The 22,900-nt window shown below is 43.6% G+C and overlaps 1 protein-coding gene across 1 annotated transcript; it reads left to right on the forward strand.

The window, feature by feature from the left end:
- The first annotated feature begins 1,958 nt into the window (after window positions 1-1,958).
- LOC141116708 (Fc receptor-like protein 6) lies at window positions 1,959-22,452 on the forward strand. The gene is made up of 5 exons (XM_073609100.1): window positions 1,959-1,965; window positions 2,212-2,472; window positions 8,911-9,192; window positions 14,272-14,550; window positions 21,739-22,452. Exons 1-5 carry the CDS (start codon window positions 1,959-1,961, stop codon window positions 21,828-21,830), a joined length of 921 nt encoding a protein of 306 aa, XP_073465201.1. The 3' UTR covers window positions 21,831-22,452.
- Window positions 22,453-22,900: the final 448 nt, after the last annotated feature.

Consider the following 22,900-nt stretch of genomic DNA (forward strand, 5'->3'; position numbering starts at 1 on the left):
TTAGCGCGATTCTATTATTTTTCCATATCGCTGCTTTTATTACTTTATGTTTGTATTCAATTTTTCTTAATCACTAGCACGGTTTGTGTTTAGATACACTATCCATATTCACCTTAGTGCAGTTTTTTTATTTTTTCTTTTACAAGAAATAGACAAGCCCAGGGCAAATATCTACTCCTAATTTTTTTAAAGCAACATGTTAGCAAGGCTACACAGGGTTGGTGTAGTTTAGCCAGTTCCTGGCCACAGTACCCAAAGCAGACCCCCCCACCGCTGTATGCTTTAGGGTGGGAGTTTCAACATAAGGTGAGAGAGAGCCAGGCGAGACCCACCCTGCCCCATCACATCACAGCCCGAGTTCAACCCTTGCCCAAGCAGTGCCAAAGCCAACCTCAGCCTTCATTTTAACAGGCAGTGTGGCCTCAAGGGGTAGCTGTTTTGGGCCCCACAAAAATGACTGGGCCCGGGGGGCAGCTGCCCCTTTTGCCCTGTGTTAAAGAGGGCCCTGTTGATGGTCAGAGGAGAAGGTCCCCCTTACATTGATGGTCAATAGGAGAAGAGCCCCTTTACATTGATGGTTAATGGGAAGAAGGCCCCCATGTACTGTTTGTCAGTGGGAAAAGAGCTCCCTTAATCACTTGCTGACCAGCGGCCCTCATTATACTGCTGCAAGTCGGCACGATACCGCGACTTGTCATAGCTATACATCATCTCTTTTAAGCGAGATAGCAGGCACGCTCGCGCGCAACCAGAGGCACATGCACGCTGCACAGCGGGGGTTCCAATGCTCATGGCCAACAGTCGCGCTGACAGCCGGCCCTGAGCGATCGCAGGCACGAGAGGCAGAACAGGGACGTGTGAATGTAAACACACAAATCCTTGTTCTATTCTGTGAGGAGAGACAGATCGTGAGTTCCTAATAGCTAGGAATCACAATCTGTCATCCCCTCTAATCAGTCCCCTCCCCCCTACAGTTAGAACACAGAGTCAGGGAACACAGTTAACCCCTTGATCGCCCCCTAGTGTTAACCCCTTCCCTGCCAGTGACATTTATACAGTAATCAGTGCATTTTTATAGCACTGATCGCTGTATAATTGTCAATGGTCCCAAAAATGTGTCAAAAGTGTCCGATGTGTCCGGCATAATGTAGCAGACATGATAAAAATCGCAGATCACCGCCATTAGTAAAAAACCCCATAATAATAAAAATGCTATAAATCTATCTTCTATTTTGTAGATGCTGTAACTTTTGCGCAAACCAATCAATATACGCTTATTGCGATTTTTATTACCAAAAATATGTAGAAGAATATATATCGGCCTAAACTGAGGAAAAAAATTAGCTTTTTTTAAAAAAAATGGGGATATTTATTATAGTAAAAAAGTACAAATTATTGTGTTTTTTATTTTCAAAATTGTCGTTCTTTTTTTGTTTATAGCGCAAAAAATAAAAACCACAGAGGTGATCAAATACCACTAAAAGAAAGCTCTATTTGTGGGAAAAAAAGGACGTCAATTTTGTTCGGGTGCAGGGTCGCACGACCGCGCAATTGTTAGTTAAAGCGACGCAGTGCCGAATCGCAAAAAAATTTTCTGGTCATTCAGCAGCCAAATCTTCCAAGGCTGAAGTGGTTAAATTGGTGGTGAATGGGAAAATAGTCTTCTAAATTGTTGGTCAGTTGGAGAAGGACCCCTTTACATTGATGGTCATTAAAATGCCCCCCTACATTTTTTAGAGTCTGGTCAGTTTGTGGTAGTTCTGGACTACTGAGAGTCAACATTTAGAAGTCAAATATTTATGGTCAAGTTGTCAATGGGAGGCATCCCCCTTACTTGGTAGACAAATGGAGAACAGCCCTCTTACATTCGTGGTCAGTTTGATTCCCCCCTTTATTTTTGGTCAGCGGTTAATGTATCCTCTTACAATAGTCGTTAGTGGAGAAGTGTCCCCTTGCGTATGCATGGTTGGTGCCCCATCTCCATCCAGTCCACTGGTCCAATCATAACCCTAGAAAAGTGTGTCTGAATAGCCTCTTCAATATCCTTGTTCTAAGATACAAGATAGAGAAGAAAAATATTCTGAATAGGTAACTATCTATTATGGGATATAGATGGGATATTTGCTGCCTGCACTCCTAGTCACCGCTGTATCATTTTACATGGAGTTGTCCTATTACATCTCTTTTACAATTTTCTTGGTTGGTTTCTAGAATATCTCATCCTGCAGACCCCACCTGCCGTAGTAGAAGGTGATCACCTGAGTCTGAGATGTCACAGTGGGGACATATACAAAACCGATAAAGAGACTCGCTTTGACAAGGATGATGAGAAATGGGTCATCACAGACGACATCTTACATATTCTAAATGTCACCACGGCTGCAACTGGAAAATACAAATGTCAGAAATATTTTAGACTTGATCATGCGCTTGATAAATGGATATCTGCTGAAGCATTCGTTACTGTTCAAGGTATATTGTATATTTATTTGTGTTTTTAAATCTCTGCCCAAAACGCTTCTCTTGTTATTTAATTATTCTTTTACCTTTTTTTTTATTATAGCATCATGACAGATAAAACTGATCCACTTACATCAGACTGCAGCAGAGAAGCAAAGTTCACCCCAAATTGTTGGTGTCATTAAGAGCAAGGTTAACCCCAAATTGTTGGTGTCATTGAGAGCAAGGTTAACCCCAAATTGTTGGTGTCATTAGGAGAAAGGTTAACCCCAAATTGTTGGTGTCATTAAGAGCAAGGTCAACCCCAAATTGTTAGTGTAATTGAGAGCAAGGTTAACCCCAAATTGTTAGTGTCATTAAAAGAAAGGTTAACCCCAAATTGTTGGTGTCATTGAGAGCAAGGTTAACCCCAAATTGTTGGTGTCATTAGGAGAAAGGTTAACCCCAAATTGTTGGTGTCATTGAGAGCGAGGTTAACCCCAAATTGTTAGTGTCATTAAAAGAAAGGTTAACCCCAAATTGTTGGTGTCATTGAGAGCGAGGTTAACCCCAAATTGTTAGTGTCATTAAGAGCAAGGTTAACCCCAAATTGTTGGTGTCAATGTAAACAAGATTATCCCAAATCATTGGTGTCAGTTGAAGCTATATTAACCTCAAATCATTGGTTTCAGTGAGAGCAAGGTTAATCCCAAATCATTGATTTCAGTGGGGACAAGGTTAGCCAACATGTTGGTGTTACTAAGAGAAAGGCTAGCCTAAATTGTTGGTTTCACTGAGTGAAAAGTTAACTTCAGATTATTGGTGTCAGAGGGAGAAAGGTTATCCCAAGTTTTTAGTGCCAGTGGGAGCAAGGTTGACCTCAATTGTTGGTTTTAGTGGGAGCAGAGTTAGCTCAAACTGTTTGTGTCAGGGAGAGCATGATTATCCCCAAATTATTATTATTATTATTATACAGTATTTATATAGCGCCAACAGTTTACGTAGCGCTTTACAACTTGAGGGTAGACAGTACAAGTACAATACAATTTGATACAGTAGGAATCAGAGGGCCCTGCTCCTTAGAGCTTACAATCTATCCCCAAATAATTGGTTTCAGTGGGAACAAGGTTATCCCAACTCATTTATGTCAGTGAAAGTAAGATTACCGAAAATTGTTGGTGTTAGTGAAAGCAGAGTTAATCCTAAATCATTGATTTCAGTAGTAACAAGGCTAGCCAAAATTGTCAATGTTACTGAGAGCAAGGTTAACCTAAATTGTTGATGTAACTGAGAGAAAAGTTGACCCCAAATTATTGTTGTCAGTGGGAGCAAGGTTAATAATTGTTGGTGTCAGTGAGAGCAAGGTTAGCCCAAACCGTTGGTGTCAGTGGGAGCAAAGTTAACCCGAATTTTTAGTTTAGGTGGGAGCAAGGTTAGCCCCAATTGTTGATATCAGTAAGGTAAACCTCAATTTATTGGTGTAGCGCTGTGATAAATGTAATCAAAATCAAGTGTACATACAGTTCATGAAAAAAGATAAACAAAATCCTACAGTCCAAAATAAAAAAAAATGTATAAAATAATAATATACTAAAAAATCAAAATGATTCCACCCAGTGCAATGTGCTGAAAAAAGTCCACCGTATTGGTCAATATTCCACTTTGCGTTCTTTTCAAAGAAGACACCTTTTGTATACAAATGTGATCTCTCTCCCAGTAGGCAGAAACATATGGCTTCCATTCTCATGGTTGGCAAATCAAGCTCAATATAGTATTGAATCATCACTCCTTTAGCAAATCTCATGGAATTCCTCCGTGGGTGGCTATATCAAAGTATCCCATATAAAAAAGAAAGAAAATGCCTCCAGTGGTACAGTAACCAAATGATCAACAACTTTATTTAAATTAGAAAAACACTCACTTTTAAAAAAAAACATATATCAAGCTTTTTGGTACATCTGTGTTAGGGGTTCATCGCTTAACCACTTAAGGACCGAGCCTCTTTTTTAGATGTGGTGTTTACAAGTTAAAAACAGTTTTTTTTTGCTAGAAAATTACTTAGAACCCCCAAACATTATACTTTTTTTTTCTAACACCCTAGAGAATAAAATGGCGATTGTTGCAATATTTTCTGTCACACCGTATTTACGCAGCGGTCTTACAAGAGCACTTTTTAAAAAAAAAATACACTTTTTTAAATTAAAAAAATAGACAACAGTAAAGTTAGCCCATTTTTTTTATATCGTGAAAGATAATGTTACGCCGAGTAAAATGATACCCAACATGTCACGCTTCAAAATTGCGCCCGCTTGTGGAATGGCGACAAACTTTTACCCTTAAAAATCTCCATAGGCGACGTTTAAAAAATTCTACAGGTTGTATGTTTTAAGTTACAGAAGAGGTCTAGGGCTAGAATTATTGCTCTCGCTCTACTGATCGCGGCGATACCTCACATGTGTGGTTTAAACACTGTTATCATATGCGGGCGCTACTCATGTATGCGTTCGCTTCTGCACGCAAGCTCGTTGGGACGGGGCGCGTTTAAATTTTTTTTTTATTATTATTTATTTTACCTTTTATTTTTTATTTTTACATGGAAACATCCCTTGTAATAGAAAAAAAGACCTCAGATCTCATATTTGGACTTATGCAATAAAAAAAAAAAAAAAAAATTGTCATTTTGAAAAAATGACAACAAAAAAAAATGTGCCTTTAAGACGTATGGGTGGAAGTGACGTTTTGACGTTGCTTCCCCCCAGCAATTGTATGGAGACGGGTGGGGGCCATCTTCCTCTCACTCATCTCCATGCACAGCAAGTGAGAGGATGCAACTGTCTCCGCCACTGCCGACGGCTCCGGTGGGCTTCAAAATAGGTTGGGCTTGGGGCGCAGAGGATGCGCTCACAACCCACCCAGTTGTGTTACAACAGAGAGTGAATATTCACTATTGTAACACTGACCCTCCTCCCAGCCAATCAGGAAGCGGGTCTTTACATCTGTCACCCAATTGGCTGAAAGGACAGGCTATCCTATTGGACGCCTAGGAGGAGGAGAGGAGCTGATGGCAGAGAGGACACAGAGCCGCTGCAAGCTGCCCACTGCCTGCCACTCACCTAGATGGGGTAAGTGCTGGACCGACCGGCAAACAGTGGGGGGGGTGCCGCAGGCCGCTTGGAGGGGGGTGGTTGTTTGCTTCCCCCACACCAGCCGCCACTGCTATGTATTGATAATCCTTTCCATAGCCCAGGATGTAAACAGCAGCGGCAGAACCTCATGGATGGGAAAGCCCAGGTGCCGCTCATCAGCTGCGGTGGAAGGACATCGAAAACCATCGTGGAGCTCAGAAGAGGAAGTGGTGTCATGCCTAGGACAATATGTTGTCTAGGAAATCAGAGCATCAAAAGGTTTGCCAAAGCAGGTGATTGGCGTTCCGAAACGTGTTACCTAGGCAATGGATTGTCATAGGTGTGAGGTCACTTCCTCTTCCGCTCCACGGTGGTTCTGGATGTCCTTCCACTACAGCTGATGAGCGGCACCTGGGCTCTCCCATCCATGCTGTTCTGCCGCTGCTGCTGATATCCTGGATGTGGTTACTTACCTGAATTCACCCTCCTGCTCTTTCGCTGTGCCTCTGCAGTGCCTATACTGTGACTATCAGGCAGCTTTTACTTTGGTTGAAATTAAAGGTTGGTGGAGTCATGTCAGGCCATGTCTTATCTGATGCATGTGCTAGTAATAAAACTATATAAGGTGTTTCTAAAAAGTTTGATGAATGTTATCAGAAAATAATCAAAACAGGAGATACAAACAGATTACCGCATTCTTGGATTGCTGCCGATATTGTCTTGACCTTTTGCAGGCGACTCTTTTTGGGTCGCGGGGAAGACGGTAAACGCCATTCCATCGATTGCTGCTTGGATTCTGGATGGAACTGATAGCAGCAGGCAGGGCCGGACTGGCCTACTGGGATACCGGGACATTTCCCGGTAGGCTGCCTGCCCTGGGGCTAAGCTGTGGCTGCAGTGCAGCCTCCTCCTCCACTACATGTCATACACAGTCTGCGGGCATCTCCCGCTGTGTGTCTCGGAGCTGAGTGTGAAAACTTTGGCCGCACTGTAAAAAAAGTCCCGCCCTCCTCCTAGATCAGCTCGTGTGATAGACGCAGTGTTCTGTCTATTTCTCACAGTGTGGCTAAAGTTTTCACACTCAGCTCCGAGACACACAGCGGGAGATGCCCGCTGACTGTGTAATCCAGGCACAGGCACTGACTGCAGTGAGACTGCGATTATGGGCACGGTGAGACTGCATTATGGGCACGGTGAGGCTGCGATTATGGGCATGGTAAGGCTGCAATTATGGGCACGGTGAGACTGCATTATGGGCACAGTAAGGCTGCGATTATGGGCACGGTAAGGCTGAGATTATGGGCATGGTGAGGCTGAGGTTATGGGCATGGTGAGGCTGAGTTTATGGGCACGGTGAGGCTGTGAATATGGGCACAGTGAGGCTGCGATTATGGGCACGGTGAGGCTGTGATTATGGGCAGGGTAAGGCTGCGATTATGGGCATGGTAAGGCTGCAATGATGGGCATGGTAAGGCTGCAATGATGGGCACAGTCAGGCTGCATTGACGGGCACAGTGGGGATAAATTGATGGGCACAGTGAGGTTGCATTTGATAGGCACTGGTGAGGCTGCATTGATCTCTTGTACCATGTCTGCAGTCTCTGACCATCTCCTGTATCATGCCTACATATGTTACCATCTTTAGTATCATGTCCCCAATCTCTAACCATCTCCTGTACCATGCCCAAAGCCTCTGACATCTCCTGTACCATGCCCACAGCCTCTGCCATCTTGACATCTTCTGTACCATGCCCACAGCCTCTGACATCTCCTTTACCATGCCCACAGCCTCTGACATCTTCTGTACCATGCCCACAGCCTCTGACATCTCCTGTACCATGCCCACAGCCTCTGCCATCTTGACATCTTCTGTACCATGCCCACAGCCTCTGACATCTCCTTTACCATGCCCACAGCCTCTGACATCTTCTGTACCATGCCCACAGCCTCTGACATCTCCTGTACCATGCCCACAGCCTCTGACATCTCCTGTACCATGCCCGCAGCCTCTGACATCTTCTGTATCATGCCCACAGCCTCTGACATCTCCTGTACCATGCACGTAGCCTCTGACATCTCCTGTACCAGGCCCGCAGCCTCTGCCATCTTGACATCTTCTGTACCATGCCCACAGCCTCTGACATCTCCTGTACCATGCCCACAGCCTCTGACATCTTCTGTATAATGCCCGCAGCCTCTGACATCTCCTATATCATGCCCACAGCCTCTGACAACTCCTGTAACATGCCCGCAGCCTCTGGCATCTCCTGTACCATGCCTGCAGCGCCACCGGTATGGGGGTCATGGGAGAAGTCAGACTTGTGTGGATTGCTTTCAGAAAATATATAATATTTGGGGTTTTGTGTAATCTTCGGGCCTAAAATGATTTTTTAAAAATGTGTGCAAAAAAAATGCAAAAATGGCTCTGGCAGCGAAAGGGTTAATATCACTTTGATGTTCACTCATTGCGCTGTGACCCTACCTCTCACACTGACTATGACTGACTGCTCGCAGTGGGTTTACCCTGACGGCCATGTGTACTCCACATTAGCTGGAGCTTCTCAACATGTCTCTGGATAGCCATGTACATGCACCTGGCCCATGTTGCCATTGAGATATCGGACCATTCACCAAACTTTTTAGACATGCCTTGTATGCTTGTGTGTATAGTTACAGTATACCAATTTTTCTTGATGAATATCTCAAGCATTTGCCCAGCCATCTTGAATAACCACTGTCCATTTCCATCTAGTGGCCAGTATGCAGTGTTTTCCTGAAAAATCTCTACCAGGAAAGTGTCCACTAGAAAATTAACATATTAGGAAAGTTACGATGAATATTTGTGATGACTTTGCAAAGGTCCAGCAAATTTTTGATAACGAGACCCCATAGTAATTTCCTTTTTACTATCTTTTATAGAGCTGATGACTACTCCTGAGATACAAAGTAATCTTTCCTTCATACGAGAAGGTGATGATGTAACTCTGATTTGTGGCATAAAGTATAACCCACTCAGAGGTGGCACAGAGCTGCACTTTGCCTTCTACAGAGATGGACGGACTGTGCGGGGATACAATGTATCTGATACATACAGAGTGCGGTCATCTCAGCTGGAGGATTCTGGGAATTATACCTGTGAAGTGAGGACGAGGTCTGACACTGTGAGGAAGATGAGTGATGGGTTCCATATCCAGATACATGGTGAGGATGTAAACCTAAAAGAATGGCTTTGATCCAATCATACATTATCCTTACATACACTTTTAATTTCTTTATTCCCTGACAGTCACATGTTGAGGGAATAGGACTCATACTGACCAATCATTGTCATCCTTTCCTCTTCCAGAGCTCTTCTCTCCTCCAGAAATAAAAGTGACCCCGTCCAGGGTAATAGAAGGAGATGAGATGACGGTGAGATGTGACACCAGACTGGATCCGCTCAGAGGCGGCACAGAGCTGTATTTTGCCTTCTACAGAGATGGACGGACTGTGCAGGAATACAATGTATCTGATACATACAGAGTGCGGTCATCTCAGCTGGAGGATTCTGGGAATTATACCTGTGAAGTGAGGACGGTGTCTGACACTGTGAGGAAGATAAGTGATGGGTTCCATATCCAGATATATGGTGAGTATGTAAGACACCACCATTGTCTGTTCTATCCGGTCATCTATCACTACTATACAATCGTATAAATGTTTTACCTGTCCATCCATTGATATCCATGGGGAATAGGATTCATACTGATTCCATTTCTATTCTGCTCTTGCAGAGCTATTCTCTTTATCAGGCATTAAAATGGCCCCATTAGGGTGGTATAAAAACTGAGACCCATCTCAACCTTGTGCGGCCCTCAATGTCCTCCCCCCATTGCTGGTCCCAGTTCTTCTCTTGAGTTGAATGGCTCCCAGCATCATTCTAACCACTTCCTGTGTGCCCGGGCTGTCATAGACACACCCCCTGGGCTCAGAGTCATTACACAGCCTGATGTCACAGTGAGATGCTGAACCTCACACCCTGGAAAAAAAAAATCGGATTCTACAAATATTAACTCTCCAAAATTCCAACAAAGTTTATATCTAAATGCTTCAACATATACAATCCCCCCATAAAGTATGTGACTCTCAATAGAATAATAAAATCCACAATAATAGAAACTTGAATGCATAAAATAAAATATCTTAACCGCTTCAGCCCCGGAAGATTTGGCTGCTGAATGACCAGAGCATTTTTTGCAATTTGGCACTGCGCCACTTTAACTGATAATTGCGCAGACATGCGACGTTGCACCCAAACAAAATTGACGTCCTTTTTTTCCCACAAACAGAGCTTTCTTTTGGTGGTATTTGATCGCCTCTGTGGTTTTTATTTTTTCGCACTATAAACCAAAAAAGAGAGACAATTTTGAAAAAAACACAATATTTTGTACATTTTGCTATAATAAATATCCCCATTTAAAAAAAAAAAACGCTAGTTTTTTTCTCAGTTTAGGCTGATATGTATTCTTCTACATATTTTTGGTAATAAAAATCACAATAAGCGTATATTGATTGGTTTGCACAAAAGTTATAGCGTCTACAAAATAGGGGATAGATTTATAGCATTTTTATTATTATTTTTTTTTACTAGTAATGGCAGCGATCTGCAATTTTTATCGTGACTGCGACACTATGGTGGACACATCAGACAATTTTGACACATTTTTTGGACCATTGGCATTTATACAACGATCACTGCTATAAAAATGCATTGATTACTGTAAAAATGTCACTGGCAGGGAAGGGGTTAACACTAGGGGGCGATTAAGGGGTTAACTGTGTTTCCTAGTGTGTGTTCTAAGTGTAGAGGGATGGGACTAGCTAGGGGAAGAGATAGATCACTGTTCATACAATCAGTCTCTTCTCCCCTCAGACCCCTTTCACACTGTGCCGCCACCGTCGTCAGCGGTAAAGTGGCGCTATTTTTAGCGCCACTTTACTGTCGTTTTAGTGGCACTATTCGGTTTTAAACCCCTGCTGGCGGACGAAAAGGGGTTAAATCCGCCCGCAAAACGCTGCCGGAGCAGCGTTTTGCTGGGGGTATCGCAGCGCTGCCCCATTGATTTCAATGGGGAGCAGCAGTGGAGGAGCGGTGAGATCACCACTCTAAAGAAGCTGCTGGCAGGACCCTCGGGCTTTCACACTGGAGTGCATGGAGCCGGTGTTTTAGGGCAGTTTGCAGGCGCTATTTTTAACGCTATGGCGCCTGCAAAACGCCCCAGTGTGAAAGGGGGTCTTAGAAAACCGGGACACAAATTTTTCACAGATTCTTCAGTCCCTTTCTCTGGAGCCTCAGTTGCACTGAAGATGAACTCACGATCTCTCCTCACAGAACTGGGATGTGTGTGTTTACACACATGTCCCTGTTCTGCCTCTCGTGCCCACGATCCTTCGTGGCCAGTGCGGTTAACGTGACCGCCAGTCACGAGCATCGGCACCCCCCGCTGTGCAGCGGGCGCATGCACCTGCAATCCCGCTTGAAGGGACCGACATATAGCTACGACGGTTCGCGAGATCGTGCCAACCTGCCACTGTATAATGACAGCGGCTGGTCGGCAAGTGGTTAATATCACTTTGATGTTCACTCATTGCACTGTGACCCTACCTCTAACACTGACTATGATTGACTACTCGCACGGTCACGTGTACTCCACATTAGCTGGCGCTTCATTTTTTGTTTTCATTTTTTTTTTAAATGATTTTTTAAATTAGAAAAAAATAATAATTTTTTACATTTTGTTATTATTTTTTACATTTTTAAAAATATTTTTTACTATTTTTTATAAACGCTGTTGGGGTGGCTTGGGTGAAGTTTCAGGGATCAACCCTGATATGTCACCTTTGAGACAGAGAAAGTATTTGAGGACACAGATTCTTCAGCTCCTTTCTCTGGAGCCTCAGTTGCACTGAAGATGAATGAACAGGAGACATTTTTACCGGCCCCTTCCCCAACTCCCAATCCTGACATACTGCTCTCCAACAGCAATGGTAGCAGCTTCCACTGTGGCGGTACCTGTAGCCCAGTCCACACAATAAGCACGGGGCGACATTGTAGGTTGCTCCACTGGGAACAAATATTCTCCGCACTGCAAACATCAAACAAATGGATGGAGATATATGGCCAGTCCCCTGGATCTTCCCGATTGTCCGGCTTCTTCCCGCAGGACAGACAGCACAGGACCATACCAACGATAGCAGGTCCCAGACAGGCTTCTGGGTCCACCTGCACGGCTGCAGCTCCGTAACCCTCCAGGCCAGAGGGCTACGAGATAGCACTCACTGACACATACCTCTAGGCCAGGAGGGCCACGAGGCAAAAAGCTCCCCGAAACATGGCGTCTGCCCCATAAATACCCTCTCCCAGAATGCAACTCGGAGGACCACCTCCGCCGAGTTATCTCCAGGACAGAAGAGCACTCATTCACTTTAGCATGTTGCCTTTCCAACACCGACCCATGGTGACAACGACACCCACAGGCACAGTGTGAGACTACACGTAACACAGCCAAACTGGAACAGAGGCCAAATCTGACAATAAACTAAATCTGAACTATGTACAAAACATTTGACCCACTAAATTTACCTATAAGCGGTAGACTGAAAAATTTACCAGCGCTACAATTATATATACATATAACGCAGTACTGTATGGAGAACACTGAGCCAGTCACATCAGTCTCTGCACCAGGAGAATACATTCTATTCCCACCAACAGTTGCACCCTAGTATTATGCATTTATATAGCTCTGACATATACCACAGTGCTGTACAAGAACACCCAGCCAGTCACATCAGTCTCTGCACCAGAGGAGCTTCTCCACCAGGAGGTGCTGTTCTGCAAGGTGCTGTTGACTCATTCTGCTTTGGTCTCAGCTGGGAAAAGCAACGAGCCTGGGTGCTCTTCTACAGGCCTTTCCCCAGACAGGATGCAGCAGGCTGGGGAGGATCCAGGTGGGGGCTCTCCAAAGGGACTGAGGCTTACGCCACATGCTCAAGCTGCAATGGACCGTGAACTTGTCCCTATGCAGAGTCCTTACCAGCTTTCCAGGACAGACTGGTGAATACATTTTGCCGTATAACTAAGGAAGAACAAAAGCTTGCTAACCTGAAAGCTGAACTCAGGAAAAGGAAAGGAAACTCTGCATTGTTAGACCTGGAAGAGTAAGGGGCAAGACTCTGATGCCGCGTACACATGGTCGGAAATTCGGCCAGCAAAAGACCGATGAGAGCTTCTGGTCGGAAAATGCGACTGTGTGTATGCTCCATCGGACTTTTGCTGGCCGAATTGCAGCCAGCAAAAGATTGGGAGCATGTTCTTAATTTTTCGGTTGGAAAAAGTTCCTATTCGAAAATGCAATCGTCTGTAGCAATTCCAACACGCAAAATTCCTACGCATGCTCAGAAACAATTCAACACATGCTCAGAAGCATTGAACTTAATTTTCTCGGCTTGTCCCCTGTCTCAGGATCGACCGCATCAGTATCTGCCCCCCTCCCTCCCCAGCATTCTAGGCCATATCAGGAGGGGGTTGAGGAAAATGGTGGATTGCTACAGGCTATTGAGGAAGCAGAATCCAGCTTGAAATGTCGTCCCTCTGCCTGTAAGGGAGAAAGTCGAGGAAAAGATGTGTGGTGTTAAAAGTCAAAATGGCGGCAGTGCTACAGTGTCTGCTGTTGGAGGACATGCTGGAGTTGTTTCACCTAAAGAAAGTTCTGGTGAGGAAATGCCTATAGACAATCTCTCTCAGTGTGCAGAGGATATTTCTGTGATTGCTGCTGCAGAGGAAAAGATGGCATTTCCTTAGCCTGGATTATGTTTAAGTTGAGGTTAGGGGTTTGTAGTTTTTTTATATTTGTGCTTTTTTTTTGGTATTAAAAATATGTTTCTTTTTATGTTATTTGGGCAAAAAGCCATTTTCTTTATCTGCTTATGTAAGCTTGCTTGTTTTTGTTTATTTATATATATTTATTTTATTTTGCAAAATTTTGTTTATATGTAAATATGTTTTTATTAATAAGCCTTATGTTTGTAATTTTTTTTAATAAACAAAATGTATTACTATTATTATTATACATTTATATAGCTCTGACATATACGGCAGTGTTGTACAGAGAATACTGACCCAGTCACATCAGTCTCTAAACCAGGGGAGCTTACATGCTAATTTCCTACCATAGTTATACACTAGTATTATACATTTATACTGTATTGGACCTTATTATCTAGTATGCAGTATGCCTGTCACTTTCCCTTGTATGGATAGAATACAAGTAAAACAAACCGTAACCCAATAACAAGGCCAAAAAAAGTCATGGTGGTCACTGTTTCCTATAGTGAAATGTATGATATGGTGGCTCTCATAAATATTTACACTTGGTTCTACAGCCGGGTGGAATTGGTTGAAAGAAAATATACTGTAGGTCAGGTGACATTTTATCTGATGCAAGTAATACAAGTGTACATGTTGTAATTGTTTCCTATCATTTATACATCTGTTCTCTATTCCCATTGTCTCAGTGCTGAGTAATTCATTGGACAGGAAAAGACTTTTTACAAAACTAGGATTTTTTTTTCAATTTTCAATTATCTCCCTGAACAATGTTGATTACAATACCAGATTTTCATGCAAGTCTTTTTGAACCTGATTAATTGTTAATATGTGTTCTAGAGTTGTTCCCGTCACCAGAAGTAAGAGTTGATCCATCACTCCTTGTGACAGAAGGTAAACAGATGACATTGAACTGTGAGACCGATCCTATTCAAAGTGGCACCACCCTCTTATATACATTTTATAAAGACTCTCAGATTATCCAAAGTGCGGATAGGAAGACCAGTTATGTGATTGGTAAAGCTGGAGAAGAGAACACAGGAAGATATCAGTGTTCTATACAATCCTGGGATGGAAATGTTAGAAGAAATAGCACTGAAGTCTACATCCTCATACAAAGTGAGTGCAAGCTCTGATACTTTCTTATGTTCTTTTAACTTAATTGTTTATATATGTGCCACATATTGTAAAAGTTATGGCTTTGCTGGAGCACACACTGCATGACATCATGTACAGGGCACCTTAGGAATAGCAGCAGGAGGAATAGGAAGACTTACTTGCATCTTATGGCCTAATCTATCTAGATACTCTCCCTTTATGGTTAACAGCAGGGGGGGTGCTGTAGATGACATGGGGCACTCTCCCGGGGTGGGCTTTATGCGCTGAAATCCTGGGAGTAGTAAGTGGCTAGAGAGAGGTAGCTCATGATAATTTTATCCTCAGTAAAACTAAGAAAAAAAAAAACTCGGCCTATCCAATGAAGGCTTAAAAGTTGTCAGTCAAAATTGATTCATTTTCCTATCTTCAAACTTAGAAAATAGTTTTAAATGTCCTTTTTTTACGTGTATTCTCTGCTCACTCTCTCTGGAGTAGTGGAACGCTAAAAGGCTTCAAGAAGTCTGCATCAAATGTTTACATTTGTTTAGATATATGGTAAAAAGTCATTGTGATTTGTTTATCACAGATCAGATCTTTTGGATCTCTATCTGACATTGAATATTAGCAAATAAGGAGTATATACAGTTCAATATATTTGTCTTGTTGCTCCAGTGAGCACACTCTCATTTATTTTTTAGGAGAATCCCACTTGCCTAGTCTCTCCATCTTGCATTGCGGCCTAGTAAAAACACTAACATGATGTGCTGCATGTTCTTACAATATTTCTGGCTCTTGACTGACATAATAACCTGCAATGTTTTTTACATAGATAAAATATTCCTCATCTCTTCCTCTAAAACAGAAATATGCATCATTAATGGGTAGAAAGTTTATGCAATATTTAGTGTTGCTGTTATGATACCTAACTGGTTTTTCCTCTTTCTCTTTCAACCCATTCCAAATTTTCTATTATATAAGCGAAAAAAGATTGAAGATGTATAAATACATTTTTAAAAATTCATAAATTTAGGCCAAAATGTGTTAAGCTACATATCTAAATGTATATTGAATGGTTTGTGTGAAAGTTATAGCCTCTACAAACTATGGTATATATACTGGAATTTTTATATATATTTTTTTTATACTAGTAATGGCGGAGATCAGCAACTTATAGTGGGACTGTGATAGTGCGGCAGGAAATCTGACACTAACTGACTCTGACATCATCAGTGACTCTAATACAGTGATCAGTGCTAATAATATACACTGACACTGTACTAATGACACTGGCTGGGAAGGGATTAAATCAAGGTTTGATCTAAGACAGTGCCAAGGTTAGTGTTTGGGTCAAGGTCAGGTTAGTATTTTTTTGTCAGTACTTTTTTTTTAAATTAGTATCAGTGTGTGTTTTAGGTAGGATAAAAAAAAACAAAACAAAATGGCCACTATTGTTTTTGGGGTGTATTGCAGGTATGAACGACAACTAATATACACATACAGTATATGGTATCACTGCGATTGTCGTAAGCAGGACAATTTATTTTGGGTTGTTCTTTGGTGGAAGGTTATGGTAGTAGCAATAAATATAAAGCTGAATTTAAAAATAAATATATATTTTTTTTTTACTACTTTGGCCTTTGGCCTTTGATAATAAAAAAAAATCAGGAAATATCCATTACCACCAAATGAAAGCCCAATTTGTCCTGAAAAAAACAAGGTATAATCCACCTGGATGCACAAAGTGGTTGTGATAATATGTACAATTTTACTAACATATGTCAAAGTTGCAAAATTGTGTTTAGGCATTAACATTTGTTTTACGCTTAGGCACAAAGGGGTTAAAATACCAAGGAGTAAAATGTTCCATAGCTCAACATGCGCTAATGCATTTCAGTCCAGAAAAAAATCTTAATCATAAGGTCTTTTTCTGGACTGAAATGTATCAGCATGGGTTGTGCTATGGAACATTTTACTCCTTGTTAATAATAAAGAAGATATTTTTTACCTTCACCTTGTTGCTAACGTTTTTGTGAAACGAGTGTGACTGTATTTGGTCTGACAGGCAAAACCATATTTTGCTAATTGTAATCAGTGAATCTGATAGTCAGGTCTGCTCAGAGTGTTCTGCTGCTGCTATGCTGCCTTTGGCTTCCTCTGCTTTCCAGAAGTTAGTAAAACATTCTGGATGATAGGTGTGGCGCTAGACAGATAGCAGCCTGCATATTGATACAGCACCGGCCTATCCCAGAGAGGCAGGCTCTGATGGCATGCAGGGAGTCTGTATTTATTGTGAGAACACACTGAGCTCTGGGTTTTTTCCCAGAGTGGAGGAGTCCAGCCTGAGGGGGGCATGCTGCCCTCTCAGGCACTACAGAAAGGAGGCCTCAGGTTGGTGACCTGAGGAGAGGAATGCAGAGAGCGGGTGCTTAGAAGAAGCTGATTGAGGGGAGCTGTTGTTGTAGAATCTCATATTAGCTAATGTATTTCATATTATTCCTATTGATTTGCATATGTTTTATTGATAATATAATTATTATTATTATTATTATTATATAGTAGTGGTCTTATCAATATTATTATCTGTGACAGACCTAGCCGGGAGAGAAACTTTTGGAGGGGACTGTATGCTAGCCTCTTGCCGATCGATCGGGGGCCCTTGCATTTGGGGGAACGGTGCTCTTTGTGAGCTGTGTGCCTGGGGACCCTTGAGGTGGTATTACTGCGGATTCGGGTCCTGGTCCCCCAGGACACACAGACTCTGGGGAACCTGGTTTGCCATATTGGAATAGTGACTGATTCATAATGCTGGGACAGATACTGTTAGGAGATGCTGATGTAAATTCCAGCACCCGTCTGTCTGTTGTCTGCTAAAATGTGTATTGTAAATAAGTCTATAGTATGGGATCTAAGAGTCATTAGATCCCCATTGTTGTTTGTGTTAATTAACTGCTATTGTGTGAAGAAGAGTCTATGTTGATTGTGATAATGTTGATTAGATTTTATGGACTACAAGACAGCCAGTCTGGCCTAAAGGTCATGTCTGAGTCATCTAGGCTGTCTAAAGGGAATAGTTAATTAGCTCATGTTAATTAGGTTAATTAGGTTACAGCTGTATTGTTAGAGTAATATGAGCAGGAGGCCTGCACCTCCTCTTTTATTGTATAAATAAGACTTCCTGTCAATAAAGAGAGATTCCTGTTTAAACTTACATACAGCCTGCCTGGTGTTTGTTCTGAGCTATCACAACTGGACTAGAACGGCACAGAGCTGTAGTTCTAGTCCCGGAGCATCGGATGACCGAACCATGAGACGTTGCAATCTGATTCAATAGCTGCAGAGGAGTGTCGGGAGACTGGAACCGAGCGAACAAGGGGCTCGTTACATTGGTTGGCAGCCGTGAGATTTGCTCTCCAGTTACTGGGACAGTCCAAACCAGCCTGCAGGAGAGCCACGCTGAAAGACTTACTTGAGAGCTGTGGAGGGAATGGTGGGATCGTGCTTCCTTGCCGTGAACACATCCAATCCATCACCTGGATCCAAGGTAGCAGGATAGCAGGAGAGGAGAGATACCAGCCACCATGGATGAGGAATTCAGAAGGAGGTTGCGAGAGAAGGAGATACAGCACAGAGGACCAGTATCAGAGCAGGTCCTGCTAGGATGGTTTGATTCTATCCGCTGTGAACTCTGGAAGGAAGCGCTAGCCCGTGAGCAGTGACACCAGGGAAAAGTTCTCCCCTCCATCCATGTGAGGTACTGGTCGCAATATGAAGTGCGAATGATGTTTTTGGGGGAACAGCCGAACCAGGAGTGGACAGCCGAGTTAAGCAGGCTGATCCAGGCAGAAATGCGGTTGGACGAGAGCTACAGAGCCCTCCAGTGGTATGTAGCCCAAGTGTGCCCATGGACAGCGGATGACAGCCCCACGGAAGGCTTTGACTACGATGGCCTGGGATTGTTATACTGGAGGCTGTCCAGGGACCCTGACTTTGGAAGTGATCTGGAGTGGCATTTGGAGGAAATAATGGAGCACAGAGAGCGGAAACTGAATGTCTCAGAAGTGCACTGGGCACTGGAATATTTGGAGTTTCTGGCCGTTCAGGAATGGGAGTTGGAGATCGCCTACAAACAGCTGTTAGACTCTGCTCAGCAGCAGGGTGGTGCTCCCTTTGCCTGGGACTATCATGAAATACCAGTTGAGAACTCTGAAATCCTGCCTGAAGAGTTGACAATGTGGCAGAGTAACGGTGTGCTTTGCCAACCTGCCCCCGCAGCTATGGAGGCGGAGGTCTTATGGCAGATGCAGCAAGTGCTGACTGACCTTGATGAACCTGTTTCTGCATTGGATGATCTTGGATGGAGGAATGTGCCTGTCCAGCAGAATGCCAGAGAATCGGCAGTGGAAAATCTGAAGATTGCCGTCCCCAAACCTGAAGTGCTGACAACAGGGCAGAGCTCTGCTAACCTCTGCCCAGCACTGATAGCATCTTCTGGGTTCCACAGAGAGGAGATGGTGAACCTTTATCCCCAGACACCAGTTGCAGAGACAGGGGATTTGATAGACTTTTCTGCTGAGGAAGAACAACCTGGTGAGCCTCCAGCAGAAGAAGAGCTGTTATTAGGGCCAAACTTCACTGTGCTCTGCCCAGCACTGATAGCATCTTCTGTGTTCCACAGAGAGGAGATGGTGAACCTTTATCCCCAGACACCAGTTGCAGAGACAGGGGATTTGATAGACTTTTCTGCTGAGGAAGAGCAACCTGGTGAGCCTCCAGCGGAAGAAGAGCTGTTATTAGGGCCAAACTTCACTGTGCTCTGCCCAGCACCAAAAGAAGTATCTGTGAAGTTACAAGGAACTTCCCCAGCTGAAGCGCTGGCAACCGGACAGAGGGTCCAAGATCTCTGCCCTACACCTGCGGCAGTTCCGGAGGCTCAGGGTGAGAAGGAGGTGGTCACTTCCCAGCAGCAGATTAGGATACAGGGGGAGAGGGGAGAGGAGGTGTTCGTCGTCCCTCCCCAACAGTTAGCCGGAGCAGATGGTGTGGGGTTTCCAGCAGAAGGGCTGGCAACAGGGCCGAGTACTGCTGGACTCTGCCCTCAACTAACAGAGGATGGATGTCCTGTGAAGGTGGATGGGACTTCAGTCTCCACCTGTATACCCCAGGGATGCTGGGCAGTCGGCCCAGATCCCCAACAGCATGACGGAATGAGCCCAGACACCCTGTCTTCTCTCCAGCGGCAGAAAGGACTCCAGTGAGAAGGTCCAGTCCAGGCCTCTCCCCAGCGCCAGATATGTTCTCTGAGAGAGGTAGAGGTTGGCTGGGTGAGTAATGCTTTGTTTGGAACAATTTGTTTGGGGTACTGTGTGGGTACAGGCATTAGAGGACTGGAACTACTGACTAACTTCGGAGTCAACCCGTCTGGGGTCTCCTCCTGTGTTAGTCTCCTGCTGAAAGGGGAGAAATGTGACAGACCTAGCCGGGAGAGAGACTTTTGGAGGGGACTGTATGCTAGCCTCTTGCCGATCGATCGGGGCCCTTGCATTTTTTGGGGAACGGTGCTCTTTGTGAGCTGTATGCCTGGGGACCCTTGAGGTGGTATTACTGTGGATTCGGGTCCTGGTCCCCCAGGACACACAGACTCTGGGGAACCTGGTTTGCCATATTGGAATAGTGGCTGATTCATAATGCTGGGACAGATACTGTTAGGAGATGCTGATGTAAATTCCAGCACCTGTCTGTCTGTTGTCTGCTAAAATGTGTATTGTAAATAAGTCTATAGTATGGGATCTAAGAGTCATTAGATCCCCATTGTTGTTTGTGTTAATTAACTCTGCTATTGTGTGAAGAAGAGTCTATGTTGATTGTGATAATGTTGATTGGATTTTATGAACTACAAGACGGCCAGTCTGGCCTAAAGGTCATGTCTGAGTCATCTAGGCTGTCTAAAGGGATTAGTTAATTAGCTCATGTTAATTAGGTTAATTAGGTTACAGCTGTATTGTTAGAGTAATATGAGCAGGAGGCCTGCACCTCCTCTTTTATTGTATAAATAAGACTTCCTGTCAATAAAGAGAGATTCCTGTTTGAACTTACATACAGCCTGCCTGGTGTTTGTTCTGAGCTATCACAACTGGACTAGAACGGCACAGAGCTGTAGTTCTAGTCCCGGAGCATCGGATGACTGAACCATGAGACGTTGCAATCTGATTCAATAGCTGCAGAGGAGTGTCGGGAGACTGGAACCGAGCGAGCAAGGGGCTCGTTACATTATCCAACAGTAAAGCAATAGTTATTAAATTTTTAATAATGTACACTGTTATTCTAAAAATATAGAGAACGTCTTCATTTTTTAATGTTGAACTTTAGATGACCTCTCTGCTTCTTTCTGAAATTTTTTATAAGATAGTTTACTGGGTGAAAGTTCATTAGGATACTTCATAGTTTTTAAATCCACTAATTAGAAGAAGAGAAAACTTTTGACAGTAGTTGAAATATAGCTGATAAGATAAGCACCGTTAAGGATAAGTGATACAGGTGGTTTAAAATAATTATGTGGAGTAAGGGAAAGTTATGTACAGTACATTAATTAAGTTTGACAGGTTCAAACAAAGGTCTGCTTGTGCCCTCATTAAAACTGTTAAAATGCATACATATAGTGAGACATATAACACATCTGGTGGGGTTATTGAAAGTTCATTGTCCCAAAGTAGTAAATCTGTAAGTTAAGTTAAATCTTATCAGGACAAGGGGAGTTTGATAACACAGCTGGGTGCCATACTGTCTCTGCACAGGTGTTTTCAATTGGACAAAACCAGTTATAAATCACTTTAATGAACATATAATATGTACATATAATTAAGTTAATCTGGTTGTAGAGCAGGTGTCAGATTTATGGTTAGTTACATTGACGTAGATCCTAGCAACCAATCATGTTGTACCTAATATGCTTGCATTGTAAGAAACTGTATATATTAGACCTGCATCTTGTAATGCTTTGAACATAAACCTGTATGTTCCCAGCTGTTAATAAACCTGCATCACTGAGGTCCTGCCTGGTTCGATACTTTACTATTCTATTTCACTGTCTGAAACATATCTGACTGGTATCAGTGGAGGGCATTGCTTGGAATAGATCTTACACTATATTTAGATGGCACAATAGTACACAACATACCTGTAACATCTGTCCTCTTTTTTTTCATTCCTCAGATTACAAGGTGCAGAAAATAATACGACTGGTGATCTCTGGATTTGTATTGGCTGCCGCTGTATGTTTCATCTTTTTACACAACAAGTGGTAGAGAAGAGGAAACATGTCTAAGATGCTGGAAAAGGACAAACATAATCTGGAGATAGAAACCTAGTTCTTGGTTGGTTTAATACAGAGGTCTCCAAACTACCGCCCGTGGTTCACATCCAAATTGCTAAAAAATGTAATCAAGCCCTCGGGATCAGTAACAGGTCATTAATGTCCACAGACTTTGCATTAAAGTCAGAAGAGACTTTGATCTCTGCTTCAGCCCCTACCCCCGTGTAACATGGTACTCTGATGTAAGGGTACATTTTTCATGTAAGGAGTTCTCTGATGGGGCCCTGATGTAAGGGAGACTCTGGTCTAAGGACAACTCTGATAGGAACACTGATATAAGGACAACTCTGATTGGGACCCTGATGTAAGGGGGGCACTGATAGGGGCCCTGATATAAGGGGGGATGCTGATGGGGCTCTGATGTAAGAGGGGCACTGATGGGGGCCCTGATAATAAGGGGGGGACAGTGATGGGGCCATGATGTGAGAAGCACTCTGATGGGGACCCTGATGTATGGGGGACACTGATGGGGGCCCTGATGTACAGAGGGACACTGATGGTGGCCCTGGTTAATGGGGGGGGTGGGGTACTGATACTGATGGGGTACTGGTACTAATAAGGGGGGACAGTGATGGGGGCCATGATGTGAGAAGGACTCTGATGGGGACCCTGATGCATGGGGGACACTGATGGGGGCCCTGATGTACGGGTGGGACACTGATGGGGGCCCTGATGTATGGGAGGACACTAATGGGGGCCGTGATGTACTGGGGGATACTGATGGGGCCCTGATGTACGGGGGGACACTGAAGGGGGCCCTGATGTATGAGGGGACACTGATGGGGGCCCTGATGTATGGGGGGACACTAATGGGGGCCCTGATGTACAGGGGGATACTGATGTGGACCCTGATGTATGGGGGGACACTTAAGGGGGTTCTGATGTATGGGGTGAAAATGATGGGGACCCTGATATACAGGGGGATACTGATGGGGGCCCTGATGTACGAGGGGACACTGATGGGGCCCTGATGTATGGGGGACACTGATGGGAACCCTGATG

This window comes from Aquarana catesbeiana, linkage group LG13 (assembly GCF_042186555.1).
Source record: "Aquarana catesbeiana isolate 2022-GZ linkage group LG13, ASM4218655v1, whole genome shotgun sequence".
Taxonomy (NCBI): domain Eukaryota; kingdom Metazoa; phylum Chordata; class Amphibia; order Anura; family Ranidae; genus Aquarana; species Aquarana catesbeiana.

What these genes read in the sequence shown, in the direction of transcription:
- LOC141116708 (XM_073609100.1), top strand. An exon ending in AGCATTCGTTACTGTTCAAG is followed by an intron (nt 2,473 to 8,910) that starts GTATATTGTATA and finishes TTCCTCTTCCAG; the next exon opens with AGCTCTTCTCTCCTCCAGAA. An exon ending in GTTCCATATCCAGATATATG is followed by an intron (nt 9,193 to 14,271) that starts GTGAGTATGTAA and finishes TATGTGTTCTAG; the next exon opens with AGTTGTTCCCGTCACCAGAA.